General features: G+C 42.1%; 1 protein-coding gene across 1 annotated transcript in view; it reads left to right on the forward strand.

Moving 5' to 3' along the window:
- The window catches only part of LOC106609087 (lysine-specific demethylase 5A), a 93,585-nt gene that overhangs the window by 62,212 nt on the left and 7,701 nt on the right, over nucleotides 1-23,672 (forward strand). Inside the window, exons 16-23 of the mRNA XM_045722508.1 lie at nucleotides 1,897-2,021; nucleotides 2,136-2,286; nucleotides 2,588-2,708; nucleotides 4,343-4,519; nucleotides 4,638-4,816; nucleotides 9,450-9,606; nucleotides 15,267-15,446; nucleotides 18,920-19,477. Of these exons, the coding sequence (XP_045578464.1) occupies nucleotides 1,897-2,021; nucleotides 2,136-2,286; nucleotides 2,588-2,708; nucleotides 4,343-4,519; nucleotides 4,638-4,816; nucleotides 9,450-9,606; nucleotides 15,267-15,446; nucleotides 18,920-19,477 (1,648 nt within the window). The remainder of the gene's footprint in view (nucleotides 1-1,896; nucleotides 2,022-2,135; nucleotides 2,287-2,587; nucleotides 2,709-4,342; nucleotides 4,520-4,637; nucleotides 4,817-9,449; nucleotides 9,607-15,266; nucleotides 15,447-18,919; nucleotides 19,478-23,672) is intronic.

Here is a 23,672-nt window from a genome sequence, read left to right on the forward strand (position 1 = left end):
GCGAATCACAGGGATCTGGGCCTGGTTGGGTGTCTGTAGTATATCCCTCGCGTCTGACTCATTGAAGAAGAACTCCTCATTCAATTTGAGGTGAGCAATTCCAGTTCTGATGTCCAGAAGCTCTTTTTGGTCATAAGAGACGGTAACAGCATCATTATGTACAAAACAAGTTACGAACAACGTGAAAAAACAAACAAAATATCATGGTTGGTTTAGAGCCGATATGACCGCAGCCCTCCCCTCCGGCGTCATCATCATTGGTATGGTCAGCGTCGATAAAATCTTTCTTATCCTCCCAGCTCTACTAAGGAGAGGGGTGGTTGTTGGGGTGGGAGGGCAGCTCTACTGAGGAGAGAGGGGTGGGTGAGTGAATAAATACATTTAGGGGAGTTACAAGTGTCTCTGGTGAGAAGAAATGGATGGATGGCTGAATGAAGTAGAGGAGTTATGAACTCTGTACTGCTCAGAAGCCCCCGTAAGAGCCCCCTGATTAATGATAGTTGTTTTACCTGTCAAGGCATCAGTGACGACTTGGATGTAGTTTCACTGACCCAAAATAAATCTAATCTCCATTGAAAGTTGCTTTTTAACCTCTATGGGCTAGGTGGGACGCTTGCGTCCCACCTATAATGTCACATAAACCCAAACCACAGCTAAATGCAGCACTAACCTTTGATGATCTTCATCAGATGACAATCCTAGGACATTATGTTATACAATACATGCATGTTTTGTTCAATCAAGTTCATATTTATATCAAAAACCAGCTTTTTACATTAGCATGTGACTAGCATTCCCACCGAACACTTCCGGTGAATTTACTAAATTACTCACGATAAACGTTCACAAAAAACATAACAATTATTTTAAGAATTATAGATACAGAACTCCACTCGCTATGTCCGATTTTAAAATAGCTTTTCGGTGAAAGCACATTTTGCAATATTCTGAGTAGATAGCCCGGCCATCACAGGCTAGCTATTTTGACACCCACCAAGTGTGGTACTCATCAAACTCCGATTTACTATTAGAAAAGTTTGATTACCTTTGCCGTCTTCGTCAGAATGCACTCCCAGGACTTCTACTTCAATAACAAATGTTGGTTTGGTTCCAAATAATCCATAGTTATATCCAAATAGCGGCGTTTTGTTCGTGCGTTCAAGACACTATCCGATGGGTAAAGAAGGGTGACGAGCCCGACGCGTTTCGTGACGACAAATTTCAAAATATTCCATTACCGTACTTCGAAGAATGTCAACCGCTGTTTAAAATCAATTTTTATGCTATTTTTCTCGTAAAAAAGCGATAATATTCCGACCGGAAGTCATTGTTTTCGTTCAAAGAGAGAGAAAGTAAACATGGTGTCGGCTCGTGCACGCGCCTCCAGTCTCATTGTTCTCAGATCGACCACTTACAAAATGCGCTAATGTTTTTCAGCCAGGGCCTGCAAAGCCACCATTCATCTTTCTGGCGCCTTCTGAGAGCCTATGGGAGCGTTAGAAAATGTCACGTCATGCCAGAGATCCCCTGTTTTGGTTAGAGATGATCAAGAAGGCCATGAAATGGTCAGAGAGAGCGCTTCCAGTTTGGAATCTTCTCAGGTTTTGGCCTGCCAAATGAGTTCTGTTATACTCACAGACACCATTCAAACAGTTTTAGAAACTTTAGGGTATTTTCTATTTTCTATCCAAATCAAACAATTATATGCATATTCTAGTTACTGGGCAGGAGTAGTAACCAGATTAAATCGGGTACGTTTTTTATCCGGCCGTGCAAATACTGCCCCCTATCCCCAACAGGTTAATGGATGAATAGGGTTAAAATGGGTCAATTTGACCACGTATAGCAATCAATATTAAATAGATTCTGACGCTCCTCTGTCTCTTTTTATTCCAGCTACCGGTATGATCTGGAGGAGTTTCCCTCCATGCTGTATGGGGTGAAGTCCAGAGCCCAGTCCTATGACACCTGGGCCAAGCGGATCACTGAGGCCTTGGCTGCTGACCACAAGAACAAGAAAGGTAGGAGGACTATCTGTACTGTAAAGGTGGAAATACTCTGCACAATGTACTATGATACCGCATGCCTCATGTCTTTCTTTCCTGTCTGTGTCTCTGTCAATCTCCCTTTGTCAGACCTGATAGAGTTGAAGGTTCTTCTGGAGGATGCAGAGGACAGGAAGTATCCAGAGAACAGTCTGTTCCGTCGGCTCAGAGAGATGGTGAAGGAGGCCGAAACCTGCTCTTCTGTGGCCCAGGTACTGCTCAGCCGCAGGCAGAGACACAGGTCAGTAGAGTACAGATACACACACTGCTGTCATGTCACAATAAAGTTTAAATCCCTGTTCTCTACCCTTCTCCCGAATTGTGCACTTGCACACTCCACACCAGGGAATTAAAAGCATTGGGTTGGTGCCAGCATTCTCCTTTATTGTTTTTACACCATAGAATCTGTGAGGGAGAGTGTGCTAGTGCACACTTTTGGGAGAAGGGTAGCAAATCGGGACATAACCTGAAGTACCATTTAACATGTATACCTCTACCTGTGAGTAATACATCAACTCAAAGTATATGTCTCTGTATTCCAGTACCAGGCAGCATCCAGAGAGCAGCAGGAATCGTAACAAGCTGACAGTGGAGGAGCTGAAAGTCTTTGTAGAGCAGCTGTTCAAACTGCCCTGTGTCATCGGACAGGCTCGACAGGTCAATGTAAGTCCCAAACCTAATACAGTCACTGGCCCTTCTTAACTTCTTGGGGCTATGTGGGACGCTAGCGTGCCACCCGTGGTGCACCCTATCAACAGCAGGTGCATTTCAAGAGCGGCAAATTTGAAACCAAATAAATGTCAAAATTCAAATTTTTCAAACATACAACTATCTTACACCCTTTGAAAGATAAACATCTCCTTAATCTAACCACGTTGTCCGATTTCAAAAAGGTTTTACGGCGAAAGCATAAAGTTAGATTATGTTAGGAGAGTACATTGACAATAGCTGTGTGTAATGTTTTGTCAATTCAAAGACAGGCGTCACCAAAACCATAAAACCAGCTAAAATGATGCACTAACCTTTAACAATCTCCATCAGATGACACTCCTAGGACATTATGTTAGACAATAAATGCATTTTTAGTTCTATGAAGTTCATATTTATATCCAAAAACAGCGGTTTACTATGGCGTTGATGTTCAGGAAATCGTTTCCCTCCAATAACCGGCAGTCAAGTCAGCACCACAAATTAAATAATTAAAATTAGAAAACATTGGTAAAATATTATATTGTCATTTAAAGAATTAGAGATTTACATCTCTTGAACGCAATCAACTTGCCAGATTTAAAAATAACCTTACTGGGAAATCACACTTTGCAATAATCTGAGCACTGCGCCCAGAAAAATACGCTTTGCTATACAGACAAACGGCCATGTTGGAGAGATCTAAAATCGAAAATACTATGTAAATAATCCATTACCTTTGATTCTCTTCATCAGATGTCACTTCCAGGAATCCCAGGTCCATAACGAATGTAGTTTTGTTCAAAAAAGCTCATCATTTATGTCCAAAAAGCTCCGTGTTGTTAGCACATGATCTAAGCCAGCCGGACTTCTCGTCATGAACGAGGGGAAAAAATATATTTACGTTCGTTCAAACATGTCAAACGTTGTATAGCATAAATCATTAGTGCCTCTTTTAACCAGAACATGAATAATATTCAAGGTGGACGAATGCATTCTCTTTTATAACGTATTGGAACGAGGGTACCCAACATGAACTCGCGCGCCAGAGTCTAATCGGCCATCACCGTTCCAAGGCTCTTGTTCGGTCAGATCTCACAGTAAAAGACTCAAAACACTTTGTAAAGGCTGGTGACATCTAGTGGAAGCAATAGGAAGTGCCAAAACATTAGTCAACCCCTGTGTGTTTCAATGGCATAGGCTTAAAGGTAATTCAACACATCAGGTATCCACTTCCTGTCAGAAAATGTCTCAGGGTTTTGCCTGCCAAATGAGTTCTGTTATACTCACAGACACCATTCAAACAGTTTTAGAAACTTTGGGTGTTTTCTATCCATATATAATAAGTATATGCATATTCTAGTTACTGGGTAGGATTAGTAACCAGATTAAATCGGGTACGTTTTTTTATCCAGCCGTGAAAATACTGCCCCCTAGCCCCAACAGGTTAAGAGATGTACAGTAATTCTCCTCCTCTGACATCCTACTCTATTTGTATTATATCACTGAAGTTGACCTGTCCCCAAACCAGTATTAGTTGATTAGTATTGATTGTTAGTATTTAACACCATATCCCTCATCCCTTCATCCCGCTCTCCCTCCCTCCACAGGAGTTACTAGAGAACGTGGAGGACTTCCATGAGAGAGCCCAGGTAGCCCTGGCTGACGAGCTGCCTGACTCCTCCAAGCTGCAGGCCCTGCTAGACCTGGGTGGAGGTCTGGATGTGGAACTACCTGAGCTTCCCAGGCTCAAACAGGAGCTGCAGCAGGCCCGCTGGCTGGATGAGGTGATGACTGATGATATTATTGTACATTAGCGTAGTGTTTTACCTCATTTGTTTGTGCTTTCTTCAGCAGTCTATGGGAGAGGAAAAATATTTAATTGAAACATTTTGTTATCATTAGGTGCGGGTGACGCTGGTAGAGCCCCACCGGGTGACCCTGGAGCTGATGAAGCGGCTGATAGACTCTGGGGTGGGGCTGGCACCACACCATGCTGTGGAGAAGGCCATGGCTGAGTTGCAGGAGATACTCACTGTGTCAGAGAGATGGGAGGACAAGGCCCGCGCATGCCTACAGGCCAGGTAATGAAGATACACATTACACACCTATGGAACAGTTCTCTCATTTGCCTACAGGCCAGGTAAATGAGAATATCACAATGCTTTTCTTAAGTCACCTCAAATCAGATTCTATTGGTCACATACACATGGTTAGCAGATGTTATTGCGATTGTAGGGAAATGCTTATGCTTCTAGCTTATGCAGCAGTATCTAACAGGAAATATCTAACAATTCCACAACAAAACCTAATACACACAATCTAGTAAAGGAATGGGATGAGAATATATATATAAATATAACATATATGGATAAGCAGTGACAGAGCAGCTAAGATATAATAGAAAATAAAGAATAGCTAGTGAATGATACAGTATATACACTACTGTTCAAAAGTTTGGGTTCACTTAGAAATGTCCTTGTTTTCCATGAAAACCTACATGAAATGAGTTGGAAATAGTCAACACGTTGACAACATTATAAATAATGATTTTTAATTGAAATAGTGTCCTTCAAACTTTGCTTTCGTCAAAGAATCCTCCGTTTGTAGCAATTACAGCCTTGCAGACCTTTGGCATTCTAGTTGTCAATTTGTTGAGGTAATCTGAAGAGATTTCACCCCATGCCCCCTGAAGTACCTCCCACAAGTTGGATAAGCTTGATGGACAATTCTTACGTACCATACGGTTAAGCTGCTCCCACCACAGCTCAATAGGGTTGAGATCCGGTGACTGTTCTGGCCAATAGACAGAATACCAGCTGACTGCTTCTTCCCTAAATAGTTATTGTGTAGTTTGGAGCTGTTGTCCTGTAGTAGGAGGAAATTGGCTCCAATTAAGCGCCATCCACAGGGTATAGCATGGCGTTGCAAAATGGAGTGATAGCCTTCCTTCTTCAAGATCCCGTTTACCCTGTACAAATCTCCCACTTTACCAACACCAAAGCACCCCCAAACATCACAATGCCTCCACCATGCTTGACAGATGGCGTCAAGCACTCCTCTAGCATCTGTTCCTTTTTTCTGCGTCTCACGAATGTTCTACTTTGTGATCCAAACACCTCAACTTTGATTCGTCAGACCATGACACTTTTTTCCTATCTAGCTCTGTCCAGTGTCTGTGTTATTATGCCCATCTTAATCTTTTCTTTTTATTGGCCAGTCTGAGATATGGCTTTTTCTTTGCAACTCTGCCTAGAAGGCCAGCATCCCGGAGTCGCCTCTTCACTGTTGACGTTGAGACTGGTGTTTTACGGGAACTATTTAATGAAGCCGCCAGTTGAGGACTTGTGAGCCGTCTGTTTCTCAAACGAGACACTCTAATGTACTTGCCCTCTTGCTCAGTTGTGCACCGGGCCTCCCGCTCTTTCTATTCTGGTTAGAGCCAGTTTGAGCTGTTCTGTGAAGGGAGTAGTACACAGCGTTGTACTAGATCTTCAGTTTCTTGGCAATTTCTCGCATGGAAAAGCCATTTCTCAGAACAAGAATAGACAGATGCGTTTCAGATTAAAGGTCTTTGTTTCTGGGCATTTTGAGCCTGTAATCGAAACCCCAAATGCTGATGCTCCAGATACTCAACTAGTTTAAAGAAGGCCAGTTTTATTTCTTCTTTAATCAGGACAACAGTTTTCAGCTGTGCTAACATAATTGCAAAAGGGTTTTCTAATGATCAATTAGTCTTTTAAAATGATAAACTTGAATTAGCTAATACAACGTGCCATTGGAACACAGGAGTGATGGTTGCTGATAATGGGCCTCTGTACGCCTATGTAGATATTCCATAAAAAAATGTGTTTCCAGCTACAATAGTCATGTACAACATTAACAATGTCTACACTGAATTTCTGATCAATTTGATAGTTTAATGGTAAAAAAAATGTGCTTTTCTTTCAAAAACAGACATTTCTAAGTGACCCCAAACTTTTGAACAGTAGTGTACATATGAGATGAGTAATGTGAGATATGTAAACATTCTTAAAATGGCATTATTAAAGTGACTATTGTTCCATTTATTAAAGTGGCCAATGATATTAAGTCTGTAGGTTGGCAGCCGCCTCTGTGCTAGGTCTGGCTGTTTAACAATCTGATGGCCTTGAGATTGAAAAACAGCTTTTATTGCTCTGTCCCAGCTTTGCACCTGTACTGACCTTGCCTTCTGAATGGAAGCGGGGTGAACAGGTAGTGGCTCGGGTGGTTTTTGTCCTTTATAATCTTTTTTACCTTCCGGTGATATCATGTGTTTTTGGTGTCCGGGAGGGCAGGTAGTTTGTCCCCGGAGATGCGTTGTGCAGACTCGCACTACCCTCTGAAGAGCCTTGCTGTTGTGGGCGGTGCAGTTGCCGTACCAGGCTGTGATACAGCCCGACAGGACGCCCTCGATTGTGCATCTGTAAAAGTTTGTCAGGGTTTTGGGTGACAAGCAAAATAAATTCAGCCTCTTGAGGTTGAAGAGGCGCTGTTGCGCCGCTTTCACCACACTGACTGTGTGCGTGGGGCTATTTCAGGTTCTCCGTGATGTGTACGCCGAGGAACTTAAAACTTTCTTCCTCCACTACTGTCCCGTCAATGTGGATAGGGGGGGATGCTCCCTCTGCTGTTTCCTGAAGTCCACGATCATCTCCTTTGTTTTGTTGACGTTGAGTGAGAGGTTATTTTCCTCACACCGCACTCCAAGTGCCCTCACCACCTTCCTGTAGGCTGTCTCGTCATTGTTGGTAATCAAGTCTACCACTGTAGAGTCGTCTGCAAACTTGATGATTCAGTTGGAGGCATGCTTCGCCACGCAGTCGTGGGTGAACAGGGAGTACAGGAGAGGGCTGAGAATACACCCTTGTGGTGCCCCAGTGTTGAGGATCAGCGGAGTGGAGATATTTCCTACCTTCACCACCTGGGGGCAGACTATCAGGAAGTCCAGGACCCAGTTGCACAGGGCGGGGTAGAGACCCAGGGTCTCGAGCTTAATGATGAGTTTGGAGGGAACTGTGGAGTTGAGTGCTGAGCTATGGTCAATGAACAGCATTCTTACATGGGTATTCTTCTTGTCCAGATGGGATCGGGCAGTGTTCAGTGTGATGGCGATTGCATTGTCTGTGGACCTATTGGGGTGGTAAGCAAATTGTAGTGTGGTCGATGTCCGCGACGGGGCTTGTTTTTATTTTGGTATCCGTGATTGTGAACCCTGCCACATACGTCTCGTGTTTGAGGCGTTGAATTGCGACTCCACTTTGTCTCTATACTGACTCTTTGCTTGTTTTATTGCCTTACGCAGGGAATAACTACACTGTTTGTATTCAGCCATTTTTCTAGTCGCCTTGCCATGATTAAATGCGGTAAGTGCATTCAGTTTTGCGCGAATGCTGCCATCAATCCACGGTTTCTGGTTAGGGAAGGTTTTAATAGTCACAGTGGGTACATCATCTCCTATACACTTCCCTATAAACTCGCTCACCGAGTCAGCGTATACGTCAATGTTGTTATCTGAGGCTACCCGGAACGTATCCCAGTCCATGTGATTAAAGCAATCTTGAAGCATGGAATCCGATTGGTCAGACCAGCGTTGGATAGACCTAAGCACGGGTGCTTCCTGTTTTAGTTTTGCCGATAGGAGGGGAGCAACAAGATGGAGTCATGGTCGGATTTGCCAAAAAGAGGGCAGGGGAGGGCCTTGTATGTATCGCGGAAGTTAGTGTAGCGGTGGTCGAGTATGTTACTCACTTGTGTACTGCAATCGATATGCTGATAGAATTTTGGTAGTACGATAACCAAGGATTTCTCTTGGGAGATAATATGGTCGGCATTTGATTGTGAGGATTTCGAGGTTAGGTGAACAAAAGGACTTGAATTCCTGTATGTTGTTACAATTACACCATGAGTCGTTAATCATGAACCATACACACCCGCCCTTCTTACCAGAGAGATGTTTGTTCCTGTCGGTGCGATGCACTGAAAATCCTGTTGGCTGTACGGACTCCGACAGCACGTCTCCAGCTAGCCATGTCTCTGTGAAACAGAGTGTTACAATCCCGGATATCTCTTTGGAAAGTAACTCTTGCCCTAATTTCGTCGACTTTGTTAACTAGGGACGGGACATTAGCGAGTAATATACTCTGAAGCGGTGGGTGGTGTGCGAGTAACCGAAGCCGCACTAGAAGACTGCTCCGGCACCCTCTCCTCCGTCTGCGTTGTTTTCGGTCGGCCTCTGGATTCAGTTGAAATGCCCTGGGAGGTGCAGACAAAGGCTCTGATTTGGGGAAGTCGTATTCCTGGTCGTAGTGCTGGTAAGTTGACGTCTCTGATATCCAAAAGTTCTTCCCGGCTGTATGTAAGAACACAACACTTTCTGGGCTAACGATGTAAGAAATAATACATATAAAAACAAAATACTGCGCAGTTTCTTAAGGATTTGAAGTGAAGCTGCCCTCTCTCGACCCAAGCATATGCCTAAAGCTTTGGTGTCGTGCTTGGGTCGTGTTCAATAGCGTACACCTTCGCAAAAATGTTTGGCAAATCGGTCTTCTTACTGGACAAGTTCAGGTAGTACCACTCGGTTTTATCCTTTCTGAACGTGACCCAATTCCTGTATTGCATCAAAGGATGCCTGTAACTGTGAGATGATGAATTTCTCTAAATCTATTATTTCTTGTCGCTTTCCTCCCCCAGGCCTCGGCACAGCATGCTAGCCCTGGAGAGCATCATGATAGAGGCCAGGAACATACCGGCCTACCTACCCAACGTCCTGGCCCTCCGAGAGGCTCTGCACAAGGCCAAAGAGTGGAGTGCCAAGGTGGATGCCATTCAGGTAGTGTCGCGTCGCACGGTAATGACTAAGTATAGATTCAATTTGTGATGTATATAGATGTAGCTACAGGATAGACGGGCATCTCTCTATTTGTCTTTGATGCGCTCGGCTCTGTTTATACGCAACGGAATGGCCTGATCATTTGTTAGGAGCTTACATTAGCTATGTTTCCATCAATTTGTCGAAAGATTTTCAAGCGGGGGCATCCCGAGTGGCATTGCAGTCTCAGGAACTGGATTGCAGTTCTTGAGGCCTCACTACAGCCCCGGGTTCGATCCTAGGCTGCGTCACAGCTGGCCGTGACCGGGAGAACCATGAGGCGGCACACAATTGGCCCAGTGTCGTCGGGTTTGGCTGGCCGGGATTTCCTTGTCCCATCGCACTCTAGCGACCGGCTTTGGTCACATCGTACGGGAGTTGCAGCGATGAGACAAAACTGTAACTACCAATTGGATATCACGGAATTGGGGGACGTCGACTAATATTCTAATTTTGGAACACCAAAAAATATGCACATTCTACCAGCAAAGGTCTGTTTCCAGCAAACTGTCTTCTTGCGAGTCAAAAGCTGTGCTTAACCTCTCTAGGGGGTGTGGGACGCTACTGTCCCACCTGGCCAACATCCAGTAAAATTGCAGAGCGCCAAATTCAAAAACAGAAATACTCATTATAAAAATTCATGAAACATACAAGTGTTATACATCGGTTTAAAGATTAACTTCTTGTTAATCCAACCACGGTGTCAGATTTCAAAAAGACTATGCGCGAAAGCAAACCATGCGATTTTTCTCAGAACAGCGCCCAGCAGACAAATCATTACAAACAGTAACCAGCCAAGTAGACGAGTAACAAAAGTCAGAAATAGCGATAAAATGAATCACTTACCTTTGATCTTCATATGGTTACACTCACAAGTCTCCCAGTTACCCAATACATTTTAGTTTTGTTCGATCAAGTCCCTCTTTATATCCAAAAACCTCAGTTTTTGTTCAGTAATCCACTGTCTCAAACAACATCCGGTGAAATTGCAGAGCGTGAAACTCAACAAAACAGAAATTCTCATAATAAACATACATAAAAGATACAAATGTTATACACCAGCTTAAAGATAAACTTCTTGTTAATCCAACAGCTGTGTCAGATTTCAAAAAGGCTTTACGGCGAAAGCAAACCATGCGATTATCTGAGAACAGCGCCCAGCAGACAAATCATTACAAACAGTTAGCAGCCAAGAAGAGGAGTAACAAAGTCAGAAATAGCGATAAAATTGATCACTTACCTTTGATGATCTTCATATGGTAGCACTCCCAGGACTCCATGTTACACAATAAATGTTTGTTTTGTTCGATAAATTCCCTCTTTATATCTAAAAACCTCTGTTTTGTTTGTGCGTTTTGTTCAGTAATCCTTTGGAACAAAGCGCGGTCACCGCATGCAGACGAAAAATCAGAAAAGTACCATAAAAGTTTGTAGAAACATGTCAAACGATGTTTATAATCAATCCTCAGGTTGTTTTTGTCATAAATAATCGATCATATTTCAACCGGACAATAGCTTCGTCAATAGAATTCATGTCTGGAAATTTCCACTGTCCTCTCATTGAAAGTGGTGTTCCTCCCTCATTTTTTAGAGTAAAAGCCTGAAACAATGCCTCAAGACTGGCCACATGTAGTGGAAGCCATAGGGATCGTGAACTGCGTCATAGGTCTTTGTATGGTGGATAGGCTTTCAATGGAGAAACAGGCATTTCAAAATAAAGGCACTTCCAGGATGGATTTTCCTCAGGTTTTTGCCTGCCATATCAGTTCTGTTATACTCACACACATTATTTTTACAGTTTTGGAAACTTTAAAGTGTTTTCTATCCAAATCTACCAATTTATATGCATATCTTAGCTTCTGGACCTGAGTAGCTGGCAGTTTACTTTGGGCAGGCTTTTCATCCAAAATTCCAAATGCTGCCCCCTACCCTAGTGAGGTTAACCTGTCTGGGCTAGGGGGCAGTATTTTCACAGCCGGATGAAAAACGTACAGGTTACTACTCTGGCTCAGAAACTAGAATATGCATATTATAGTAGATTTGGATAGAAAACACTCTAAAGTTTCTAAAACTGTTTGAATGGTGTTTGTGAGTATAACAGAACTCATATGGCAGGCAAAAACCTGAGAAAAAATCCAACCAGGAAGTGGATTGTAGTTTTTTCAAGACTGGGCCTATTGATTATACAGTGACTTAGGGTTCAATTTGCATTTCCTAAGGCTTCCACTAGATGTCAACAGTCTTTAGAACGTGTTTCAGGCTTTTGCAGTCAACAGAGAGCGAACAAGACCTCCTGGAGTCTGATGACCGAGAGAATGACAGGGCACAATTACGCGCGTTCACGTGAGGAGGTAGCTGTGTTCCATAACGTTTTTCAAGACATTGGAATCGTCCTGTTGGAATATTACTGAAGTTTTACGTTAAAAAGGCCCTAAAGAATGATGTTTTACAACGTTTGACATGTTTCAACGAACGTAAATATAACTTTTTGTCGTGAAATTTTCGGCGCGCTTCCTACATTTGGAGTAGCTTACTGAATGCGCAAACAACAAGGAGTTATTTGGACATAAATTATGGACTTTATCGAACAAAACAAAATTTATTGTTGGATTCCTGGAAGTGCCTTCTGATGAAGATCATCAAAGGTAAGTGAATATTTCGAATGCTATTTATGATTTTAGATGACTCCAAAATGGCGGGTATCTGTATTGCCTGGTGTATTTTTCTGAGCGCCGTACTCAGATTATTGCAAAGTGTGCTTTCCTCGTGAAGCTTTTTTGAAATCTGTCACAGCGGTTGCATAAAGGAGATGTTCATCTATAATTCTTTGAATAAGTTTAATATTTTATCAACGTTTATGATGAGTATTTTTGTAAATTGTTGTGCTGATTCACCGGAAGTATTGGAGGCAAAATATTTTCTGAACGTCACGCACCAATGTAAAATGCTGTTTTTGGATATAAATATGAACGTTATCGAACAAAACATACATGTATTGTGTAACATAATGTCCTAGGAGTGTCATCTGATGAAGATCGTCAAAGGTTAGTGCTTCATTTTGCTGTGTTTTGGGTTTTATTGACACGTGTCCTTGCTTGTAAAATGGCTGTGTGATTATTTTTGTCTATGTACTCTCCTAACATAATCTAATGTTTTACTTTCGCCTTTTTGAAATCAGACGGTGTGGTTACATCAAGGAGACGTGTATCTTTAAAATGGTGTAAAATAGTCGTATGTTTGAGAAAGTAGAATTATGACATTTTGTTGTTTTTGAATTTGCCGCCTTGATATTTCACTGGCTGTGTCCCGCAGGTGGGACGCCACCCTCCCACCTAGCCCATAGAAGTTAATGACGTAGTGCAAATAAAAAGCACAACTTTTCATTTACAGTTGAAGTTGGAAGTTTACATACACCTTAGCCAAATATATTTAAACTCATTTTTTTCACAATTCCTAACATTTAATCCTAGTAACAATTCCCTTTCTTAGGTCAGTTAGGATCACCACTTTATTTTAAGAATGTGAAATGATAGTGTAGAGTGATTTTATTTCAGATTTTATTTCTTTCATCACATTCCCAGTGGGTCAGAAGTTTACATGCACTCAATTAGTATTTGGTGTGTCAAACGTTTCGGGTTGCCTTCCACAAGCTTCCCACAATAAGTTGGGTGAATTTTGGTCCATTCCTCCTGACAGAGCTGGTGTAACTGAGTCAGGTTTGTAGGCCTCCTTCCTCGCACACGCTTTTTCAGTTCTGCCCACAAATTTTCAATAGGATTGAGATCAAGGCTTAGTGATGGCCACTCCAATACCTTGACTTTGTTGTCCTTAAGCCATTTTGGAAGTACACTTGGGGTCATTGTCCATTTGGAAGACCCATTTACGACCAAGCTTTAACTTCCTGGCTGATGTCTTGAGATGTAGCTTCACTATATCCACATCATTTTCCTACCTCATGATGCCATCTATTTTGTGAAGTGCACCAGTCCCTCCTGCAGCAAAGCACCCCCACAACATGATGCTGCCACCCCTGTGCGTCACGGTTGGGATGGTGTTCTTCGGCTTGCAAGCATCCCCCTTTAACCTCCAAACATAATGATAGTCATTATGGCCAAACAGTTCTATTTTTGTTTCATCAGACCAGAGGACATTTCTCCAGAAATTACGATCTTTGTCCCCATGTGCAGCTGCAAACCGTAGTCTGGCTTTTTTTATGGCGTTTTTGGAGCAGTGGCGGCTTCCTTGCTGAGCGGCCTTTCAGGTTATGTTGAAATAGGACTCATTTTACTGTGGATATAGATACTTCTGTACCTCCAGCATCTTCACAAGGTCCTTTGCCGCTGTTGTCCCATGGTGTTTATGCTTGCGTACTATTGTTTGTACAGATGAAAGTGGTACCTTAAGATGTTTGGAAATTGCTCCCAAGGATGAACCAGACTTGTGGTGGTCTACAATTTGTTTTCTGAGGTCTTGGCTGATTTTTTTTTATTTTCCCATGATGTCAAGCAAAGAGGCACTCGGTTTAGGCCTTGAAATACATCCACAGGTACACCTCAAATTGACTCAAATTATGTCAATTAGCCTATTAGCTTCTAAAGCCATGACAACATTTTCTGGAATTTTCCAAGCTGTTTAAATGCACAGTCAACGTAGTGCATATAAACTTCTGACCCACTGGAATTGGGATACAGTGAATTATAAGTGAAATAATCTGTCTGTAAACAATTGTTGGAAAAATGACGTGTCATGCACAAAGTAGATGTCCTAACCGACTTGCCAAAACTATAGTTTAACAAGAAATTTGTGGAGTGGTTGAAAAACGAGTTTTAATGAATCCAACCAAAGTGTATGTAAACTTCCTACTTCAACTGTACCTAATAAAAAAACAGACGTGCGACGTGTTTCCATCCCAATTTTTAACTCTGTCGATGGTTTGCCACAAAGTCTGAGAGAAACAGCAAATGTGCCCAATCTGGTTTTTGGCACGTGCTCTCTTGTCAACAGCTCGCAGATACAGAGCACTGGGTAGGCTTTATGATGAGGTTATGGATAAGAGTGAGATCATTTTTATTTATTGACAGCCAAGCACAGATCATGCCACCAGCATAAAATTAAGACCCTCAATATTTATTGGAAAGAAGCATCAAGCTCATCACTGTGCACATTCACCACCCTCTAAAGTTCATAATTTATGTAATATGTAGAATAATAAACTGTGCAGTGTGCATGCTTTTCCAAGTCATAGTGGGAGGACCACACAACCATATTATTTACTGTGACATGATGGTTATCCGCATCAAAGCGTTTCCGCTGCATTTGTCCTATTTATCTATTTTACCGACAAAACAATTATCCCGTCAAGTGTATTTTTGTTCTGTCGACATTTGGAAAGTTTACAGGCAATTGTACTGTTTCCATCAGGCCTGTCATGAGTTTTATTTTTTTCTGACTGGAAATTGACTTGCATATAAATAGTTGGTTGGAAACATGGTTATTGTTAAGTTTGTAATTTATCTTATTGTCAGAACATGAATGATACATGTGCATACTGTGCGATGCATTATTATTATATATTTTTTTAATTGATAATGATGATTAATTTCCTTGTATGTTTCCCCCATATGTCTCACTACCTTCAGTGTGGCAGTAACTATGCATACCTGGAGCAGCTGGAGAGCCTGCTGGCGAGGGGTCGCTCCATCCCCATCCGGCTGGACCCCCTGCCCCAGGTCGAATCCCAGGTGGCCTCAGCCCGCGCCTGGAGGGAGCGGACCGCACGCACATTCCTCAAGAAGAACTCCACCTACACCCTGCTACAGGTAAGACATAATACCCTAGGTTGGGCTGTACCTAGGCATTGGGAAATCATGGATGAGTATGTCGCTGAGATGGGGGTTTAATGGATTTATCTAATCAAGCAGCCCTTTTCAGACTATGCTGACAAGAGGTCGACCGATTATGCTTTTTCAACGCCAATACCGATTATTGGAGGACCAAAAAAGCCGATACCGATTTAATCGGACGATTTCTTATATATTTTTTTTCTTTCTTTTTTAACATTTTATTTGTAATAATGACAATTACAACAATACTGAATGAACACTTATTTTAACTTTAATATAATACATCAATAAAATAAATTTAGCCTCAAATAAATAATGAAACATGTTCAATTTGGTTTAAATAATGCAAAAACAAAGTGTTGGAGAAGAAAGTAAAAGTGCAATATGTGCCATGTAAGAAAGCTAACTTTTAAGTTCCTTGCTCAGAACATGAGATAATATAAAAGCTGATGGTTCCTTTTAACATGAGTCTTCAATATTCCCAGGTAAGAAGTTTTAGGTTGTAGTTATTATAGGAATAACAGGACTATTTTTCTCTATACGATTTGTATTTCATATACCTTTGGATGTTCTTATAGGCACTTTAGTATTGCCAGTATAGCTTCCGTCCCTCTCCTCGCTCCTACCTGGGCTCGAACCAGAAACACATCGACAACAGCCACCCTCGAAGCAGCGTTACCCATGCAGAGCAAGGGGAACAACTACTCCAAGTCTCAGAGCGAGTGACATTTTAAACGCTATTAGCGCACACCCCGCTAACTAGCTAGCCATTTCACATCGGTTACACCAGCCTAATCTTGGGAGTTGATAGGCTTGAAGTCATAAACAGCGCAATGCTTGAAGCACTGCGAAGAGCTGCTGGCAAAACGCACGAAGGTGCTGTTTGAATGAATGCTTACGAGCCTGCTGGTGCCTACCACCACTCAGTCAGACTGCTCTATCTAATCATAAACTTAATTATAATATAATAAACACACAGAAATACGAGCCTTAGGTCATTAATATGGTCGAATCCGGAAACTATCATCTCGAAAACAAAACGTTTATTCTTTCAGTGAAATACGGAACCGTTCCGTATTTTATCTAACGGGTGGCATCCCTAAGTCTAAATATTCCTGTTACATTGCACAACCTTCAATGTATGTCATAATTACATACAATTCTGGCAAATTAGTTAGCAACGAGCCAGGCGGCCCAAACGGTTGCATATACCCTGACTCTGCATGCAATGAACGCAAGAGAAGTGACACAATTTCACTTGGTTAATATTGCCTGCGAACCTGGATTTCTTTTAGCTAAATATGCAGGTTTAAAAATATATACTTGTGTATTGATTTTAAGAAAGACATTGATGTTTATGGTTAGGTACACGTTGGAGCAATGACAGTCCTTTTTCGCGAATGCGCACCGCATCGATTATATGCAACGCAGGACAGGCTAGATAAACTAGTAATATCATCAACCATGTGTAGTTAACTAGTGATTATGATTGATTGATTGATTTTTATAAGATAAGTTTAACCTCTCTAGGGGAGGTGGGATGAAATCGTCCCACACTATTCAACAGCCAGTGACAAATCAGAGCGCCAAATTTAAAATCACAAAATGTCATAATTCAAAGTTCTCAAACATAGGACTATTTTACAGATACACTTCTCCTGAATCGAACCACGTTGTCCGATTTCCAAAAGGCTTTACAGCGAAAGCAAAACATTAGATTATGTTAGGAGAGTACATAGACACAAAAAACCACACGGCCATTTTCATCTTCATCAGATGATTTATATCAAAAACCAGCTTTTACATTAGCATGTGATGTTAAGAACTAGCATACCCATCAAACTTCCGGTGAATTTACTAAATTACTCACGATAAACGTTCACAAAATACATAACAATTATTTTAATAATTATATATACAGAACTCCTTTATGCAATCGCTATGTCCGATTTTAAAATAGCTTTTCGGCGAAAGCACATTTTGCAATATTCTGAGTACATAGCCCGGCCATCACGGCTAGCTATTTTGACACCCACCAAGTTTGGGACAACCTAAACTAAGAATTACTATTAGAAAAATTGGATTACCTTTGCTGTTCTTCGTCAGAATGCACTCCCAGGACTTCTACTTCAACAACAAATGTTGTTTTGGTTCCAAATAATCCATAGTTATATTCAAATAGCTCCCTTTTGTTCGTGCTTTCAGGTCACTATCCGAAGACGCGCGAGCGCATTTCGGGACCAAAAACTTCTAAATATTCCATTACCGTACTTCGAAGCATGTCAAACGCTGTTTAAAATCAATTTTTATGCTATTTTTCTCGTAAAATAGCGATAATATTCCAACCGGGCGACGTTGTATTCATTCAAAGGCTGAAAGAAAAAAATTGAAAATTCTTGTGAACGTGCCTCTCTCACTGTCCCCAGGCTGACCACTCACACATTCTCCTGCTGTTATTCGCCCAGAGACAGCAGAGACTTCTCAGGTTTTGGCCTGCCATATGAGTTCTGTTATACTCACAGACACCATTCAAACAGTTTTATAAACTTTTGTGTTTTCTATCCAAATCTACTAATTATATGCATGTTCTAGTTTCTGGGCAGGAGTAGTAACCAGATTAAATCGGGTACGTTTTTTTATCCGGCCGTGCAAATACTGCCCCCTATCCCAAACAGGTTAATGCTAGCTAGCAACTTACCTTGGCTTCTTACTGCATTCACGTCACAGGCAGGCTCCTCGTGGAGTGCAATGTAAAGCAGGTGGTTAGAGCGTTGGACTAGTTAACCGTAAGGTTGCAAGATTGAATCCTCGAGCTGACAAGGTAAAAATCTGTTGTTCTGCCCCTGAACAAGGCAGTTAACCCACCGTTCCTAGGCCGTCATTGAAAATAAGAATGTGTTCTTAACTGACTTGCCTAGTTAAATAAAGGTGTAAAAAAATACAGGACAGCGGAGTCAATCACCACCTTCCGGAGACACCTGAAACCCCACCTCTTTAAATAGGATAAAGTAATCCTTCTAACCCCTCCTTAAAAGATTTAGATGCACTATTGTAAAGTGGTTGTTCCACTGGATATTATAAGGTGAATGCACCAATTTGTAAGTCGCTCTGGATAAGAGCGTCTGCTAAATGACTTAAATGTAAATGTAAAATAATTTAATCGGTGTCCAGAAATACCGATTACCGATTGTTATGAAAACTTGAAATCGGCCCTAATTAATCGCCCATTCCGATTAATCGGTCGACCTCTAATGCTGACCCCAGAGTGCAATATTATATATTTGCGTAAGCTATGTAGAATGGTGCAGAAGTTGGTGGACCACCATACGCAGATTGTTGTGAATTCCATCTGTCTATACTGTAGGTAGAATAGGACCAATATTATCATAGGACTAGTAGTTAGAGAACATGTGAGCTAATCTCTATTCTCTGTTTGTTGTCTCTCTTAGGTCCTTAGTCCACGTGTGGATATTGGTATCTACGGCAACAGCAAACGCAAACGAGTCAAGGAGCTCCTTGAGAAGGAGAGAGGTCTGGACCTGGAGGGTCTCAGCGACCTTGACGAGCGTTATGAAGATGCCTGTGACCCGGCCATCGTCGTAGCGGCATTCAAATCCAAGGAGCAGAAAGAAGTTGAGGCCATACACTCTCTCCGAGCTGCCAACCTGGCTAAGATGGCCATGTCTGACCGCATCGAGGAGGTCAAGTTCTGTCTGTGTCGTAAGACTGCCAGCGGGTTTATGCTGCAGTGTGAACTGTGCAAGGACTGGTTCCACGGAGCCTGTGTGCCGTTACCGAAAGCGGGCTCGCAGAAGAAGCTCATGGGCTCGGCCGGGTGCCAGAGCAACAGCAAGGAGGCCAAATTCCTGTGCCCGTTATGCCAGCGCTCGCGTCGCCCGCGTCTGGAGACCATCCTGTCTCTCCTGGTGTCCCTCCAGAAGCTGCCGGTGCGTCTGCCTGAGGGGGAGGCCCTACAGTGCCTGACGGAGAGGGCCATGGGCTGGCAGGTAGGCAGTTGTGGTAAAAGTAAAGATGCCTTAACCTCTCTAGGAGGGACGCTACCGTCCCACCTGGCCAACATCCAGTGAAATTGCAGAGTGCCAAATTCAAAAACAGAAATACTCATTATAAAAATTCATAAAACGTACAAGTGTTATACATCGGTTTAAAGATTAACTTCTTGTTAACCTGTTGGGGCTAGGGGGCAGTATTTGCACGGCCGGATAAAAAACGTACCCGATTTAATCTGGTTACTACTCCTGCCCAGTAACTAGAATATGCATATAATTGTTTGATTTGGATAGAAAACACCCTAAAGTTTCTAAAACTGTTTGAATGGTGTCTGTGAGTATAACAGAACTCATTTGGCAGGCCAAAACCTGAGAAGATTCCTTACAGGAAGTGGCCTGTCTGACAATTTCTTGCCCTCCTTGATCATCTCTAACAAATACAGGGGATCTCTGGCATGACGTGACACTTCCTACGGCTCCCATGGGCTCTCAGAAGGCGGGAAAAAGCTGAACGATGTAATTCCATCCCCAGGCTGAAACACATTAGCGCGTTTGGCAAGTGCTCTATCAGAGGGCCATTAGACTGAGGCTCGTGCATGAGGGGATAGCATGCTTTTACTTTCACTCTCTTTGTAATAAAAAAACGATTTCCCGGTCGGAATATTATCGCTTTTTTACAAGAAAAATGGCATAAAAATTTATTTTAAACAGCGGTTGACATGCTTCGAAGTACGGTAAAGGAATATTTAGAATTTTTTTGTCACGAAATGCGCCATGCTCGTAACCCTTCGTTACCCTTTCGGATAGTGTCTTGAACGCACGAACAAAACGCCGCTATTTGGATATAACAATGGATTATTTGGGACCAAACCAACATTTGTTATTGAAGTAGAAGTCCTGGGAGTGCATTCTGACGAAGACAGCAAAGGTAATACAATTTTTCTTATAGTAAATCTGACTTTGGTGAATGCTAAACTTGCTGGGTGTCTAAATAGCTAGCCCTGTGATGCCGGGCTATCTACTGAGAATATTGCAAAATGTGCTTTCACCGAAAAGCTATTTTAAAATCGGACATAGCGAGTGTATAGAGGAGTTCTGTATCTATAATTCTTAAAATAATTGTTATGTTTTTTGTGAACGTTTATCGTGAGTAATTTAGTAAATTCACCGGCAGTGTTCGGTGGAATGCTAGTCACATGCTAGTCACATGCTAATGTAAAAAGCTGTTTTTTGATATAAATATGAACTTGATTGAACAAAACATGCATGTATTGTATAACATAATGTCCTAGGGTTGTCATCTGATGAAGATCATCAAAGGTTAGTGCTGCATTTAGCTGTGGTTTGGGTTTATGTGACATTATATGCTAGCTTGAAAAATGGGTGTCTGATTATTTCTGGCTGGGTACTCTGCTGACATAATCTAATGTTTTGCTTTCGTTGTAAAGCCTTTTTGAAATCGGACAGTGTGGTTAGATTAACGAGAGTCTTGTCTTTTAAAATGGTGTAAAATAGTCATATGTTTGAAAAATTGAAGTTTTTGCATTTTTGAGGTATTTGAATATCGCGCCACGGGATTACACTGGCTGTTGAGTAGGTGGGATGCAAGCGTCCCACCTAGCCCATAGAGGTTAATCCAACCACGGTGTCAGATTTCAAAAAGGCTTTACATACCATGCGATTATCTGAGAACAGCGACCAGCAGACAAATTATTACAAACAGTTACCAGCCAAGTAGAGGAGTTACACAAGTTAGAAATGGTGATAAAATTAATCACTTACCTTTGATGATCTTCATATGGTTGCACTCACAAGACTCCCATTTACTCCAAAATGTTTTGTTTTGTTCGATAAAGTCCCTCTTTATATCCACAAACCTCCGTTTTGTTTGTGCGTTTTGTTCAGTAATCCACTGGCTCAAAGGCAGTCACAACAGACGAAAAATCCGAAAGTATCAGTAAAGTTCGTAGAAACATGTCAAACGATGTTTATAATCAATCCTCAGGTTGTTTTTAGTCATAATAATCAATAACATTTCAACCGGACAATATAAAAGGAAAACAAGAAAGGCGTGCTCTCGGTCGCGCACATGAAAAACCTCAGTGTCCACTCATTCAGACTGGTCTTACTCCCTCATGTTTCAGAATACAAGCCTGAAACAAAAGACTGTTCTAAAGACTGTTGACATCTAGTGGAAGCCATAGGAAGTGCAATTTGAGTCCTAAGTCGATGGGTACTGTAATGGCATTCAATAGAAAACTACAAAAATAAATAAATCCCACTTCCTGGATGGATTTTCCTCAGGTTTTCGCCTGCCATATCAGTTCTGTTGTACTCATAGACATTATTTTAACAGTTTTAGAAACTGTAGAGTGTTTTCTATCCAAATCTACCAATTATATGCATATCCTAGCTTCTGGGCCTGAGTAGCAGGCAGTTTACTTTGGGCACACTTATCATCCAGAGGTGAAAATAGTGCCCCCTACCCTAGTGAAGTTAATGCGTTTGAGCCAATCAGTTGTGTTGTGACAAGGTAGGGGGGTATACAGAAGATGGCCCTATTTGGTAAAATACAATGTCCTTATGGCAAGAACAGCTCAAATAAGCAAAGAGAAATTACAGTCCATTACTTGAAGACAAGAAGCTCAGTCCATGTGGAAAATTTAATGAACTTTGAAAGTTTCTTCAAGTGCAGTTGCAAAAACCATCAAGCACTATGATGAAACTGGCTCTCATGAGGACCGCCACAGGAATGGAAGACTTCTGCTGCAGAGGACAAGTTCATTAGAGTTACCAGCCTCAGAAATTGCAGCCTAAATAAATGCTTCAGAGTTCAAGTAACAGACACATCAACAGTTCCGAGGAGACTGTGAATCAGGCCTTGGTGGTTGAATTGCTGCAATGAAAGCACTACTAAAGGACACCAATAAGAAGAGACTTGCTTGGGCCAAGAAACACAAGCAATGGACATTCGACCAGTGGAAATCTGTCCTTTGGTCTGCAGTCCAAATTGGAGATTTTTGGTTCCAACCGCCGTGTCTTTGTGAGACGCGATGTGGGTGAAAGGATGATCTCTGAATGTGTATTTCCCACGTGAAGCATTTAGGAGGAGGTGTTATGGTGTGGGGGTGCTTTGCTGGTGACACTCGGATTTATTTAGAATTCAAGGCACACTTAACCAGCATGGCTACCACAGCGTTCTGCTGGGTCCCATCTGGTTTGCGCTTTGTGGGACTGTCATTTATTTTTTTAATGACCCAACACACTTCCAGGCTGTTGAAAGGCTATTTGACCAAGAAGGAGTGTGATGGAGTGCTGCATCAGATGACCTGGCCTCCACAATCACCCGACTTCAACCCAATTGAGATGATTTAGGATGAGTTGGACCGCAGAGTGAAGGAAAAGCAGCCAACAAGTGCTCAGCATATGTGGGACCTCCTTCAAGACTGTTGGAAAATAATTCCAGTTGAAGCTGGTTGAGAGAATGCCAAGAGTGTGCAAAGCTGTCATCAAGGCAAAGTGTGGCTATTTGAAGTATATATATATGAGTATATATATATATATATATATATATATATATATATATATATACACTGCTCAAAAAAATAAAGGGAACACTTAAACAACACAATGTAACTCCAAGTTAATCACACTTCTGTGAAATCAAACTGTCCACTTTGGAAGCAACACTGATTGACAATAAATTTCACATGCTGTTGTGCAAATGGTATAGACAACAGATGGAAATTATAGGCAATTAGCAAGACACCCCCAATAAAGGAGTGGTTCTGCAGGTGGGGACCACAGACCACTTCTCAGTTCCTATGCTTCCTGGCTGATGTTTTGGTCACTTTTCAATGCTGGCGGTGCTTTCACTCTAGTGGTAGCATGAGACGGAGTCTACAACCCACACAAGTGGTTCAGGTAGTGCAGCTCATCCAGGATGGCACATCAATGCGAGCTGTGGCAAGAAGGTTTGCTGTGTCTGTCAGCGTAGTGTCCAGAGCATGGAGGCGCTACCAGGAGACAGGCCAGTACATCAGGAGACGTGGAGGAGGCCGTAGGAGGGCAACAACCCAGCAGCAGGACCGCTACCTCTGCCTTTGTGCAAGGAGGAGCAGGAGAAGCACTGCCAGAGCCCTGCAAAATGACCTCCAGCAGGCCACAAATGTGCATGTGTCTGCTCAAACGG

This window comes from Salmo salar, chromosome ssa07 (genome assembly GCF_905237065.1).
Source record: "Salmo salar chromosome ssa07, Ssal_v3.1, whole genome shotgun sequence".
Classification (NCBI taxonomy): Eukaryota; Metazoa; Chordata; class Actinopteri; order Salmoniformes; family Salmonidae; genus Salmo; species Salmo salar.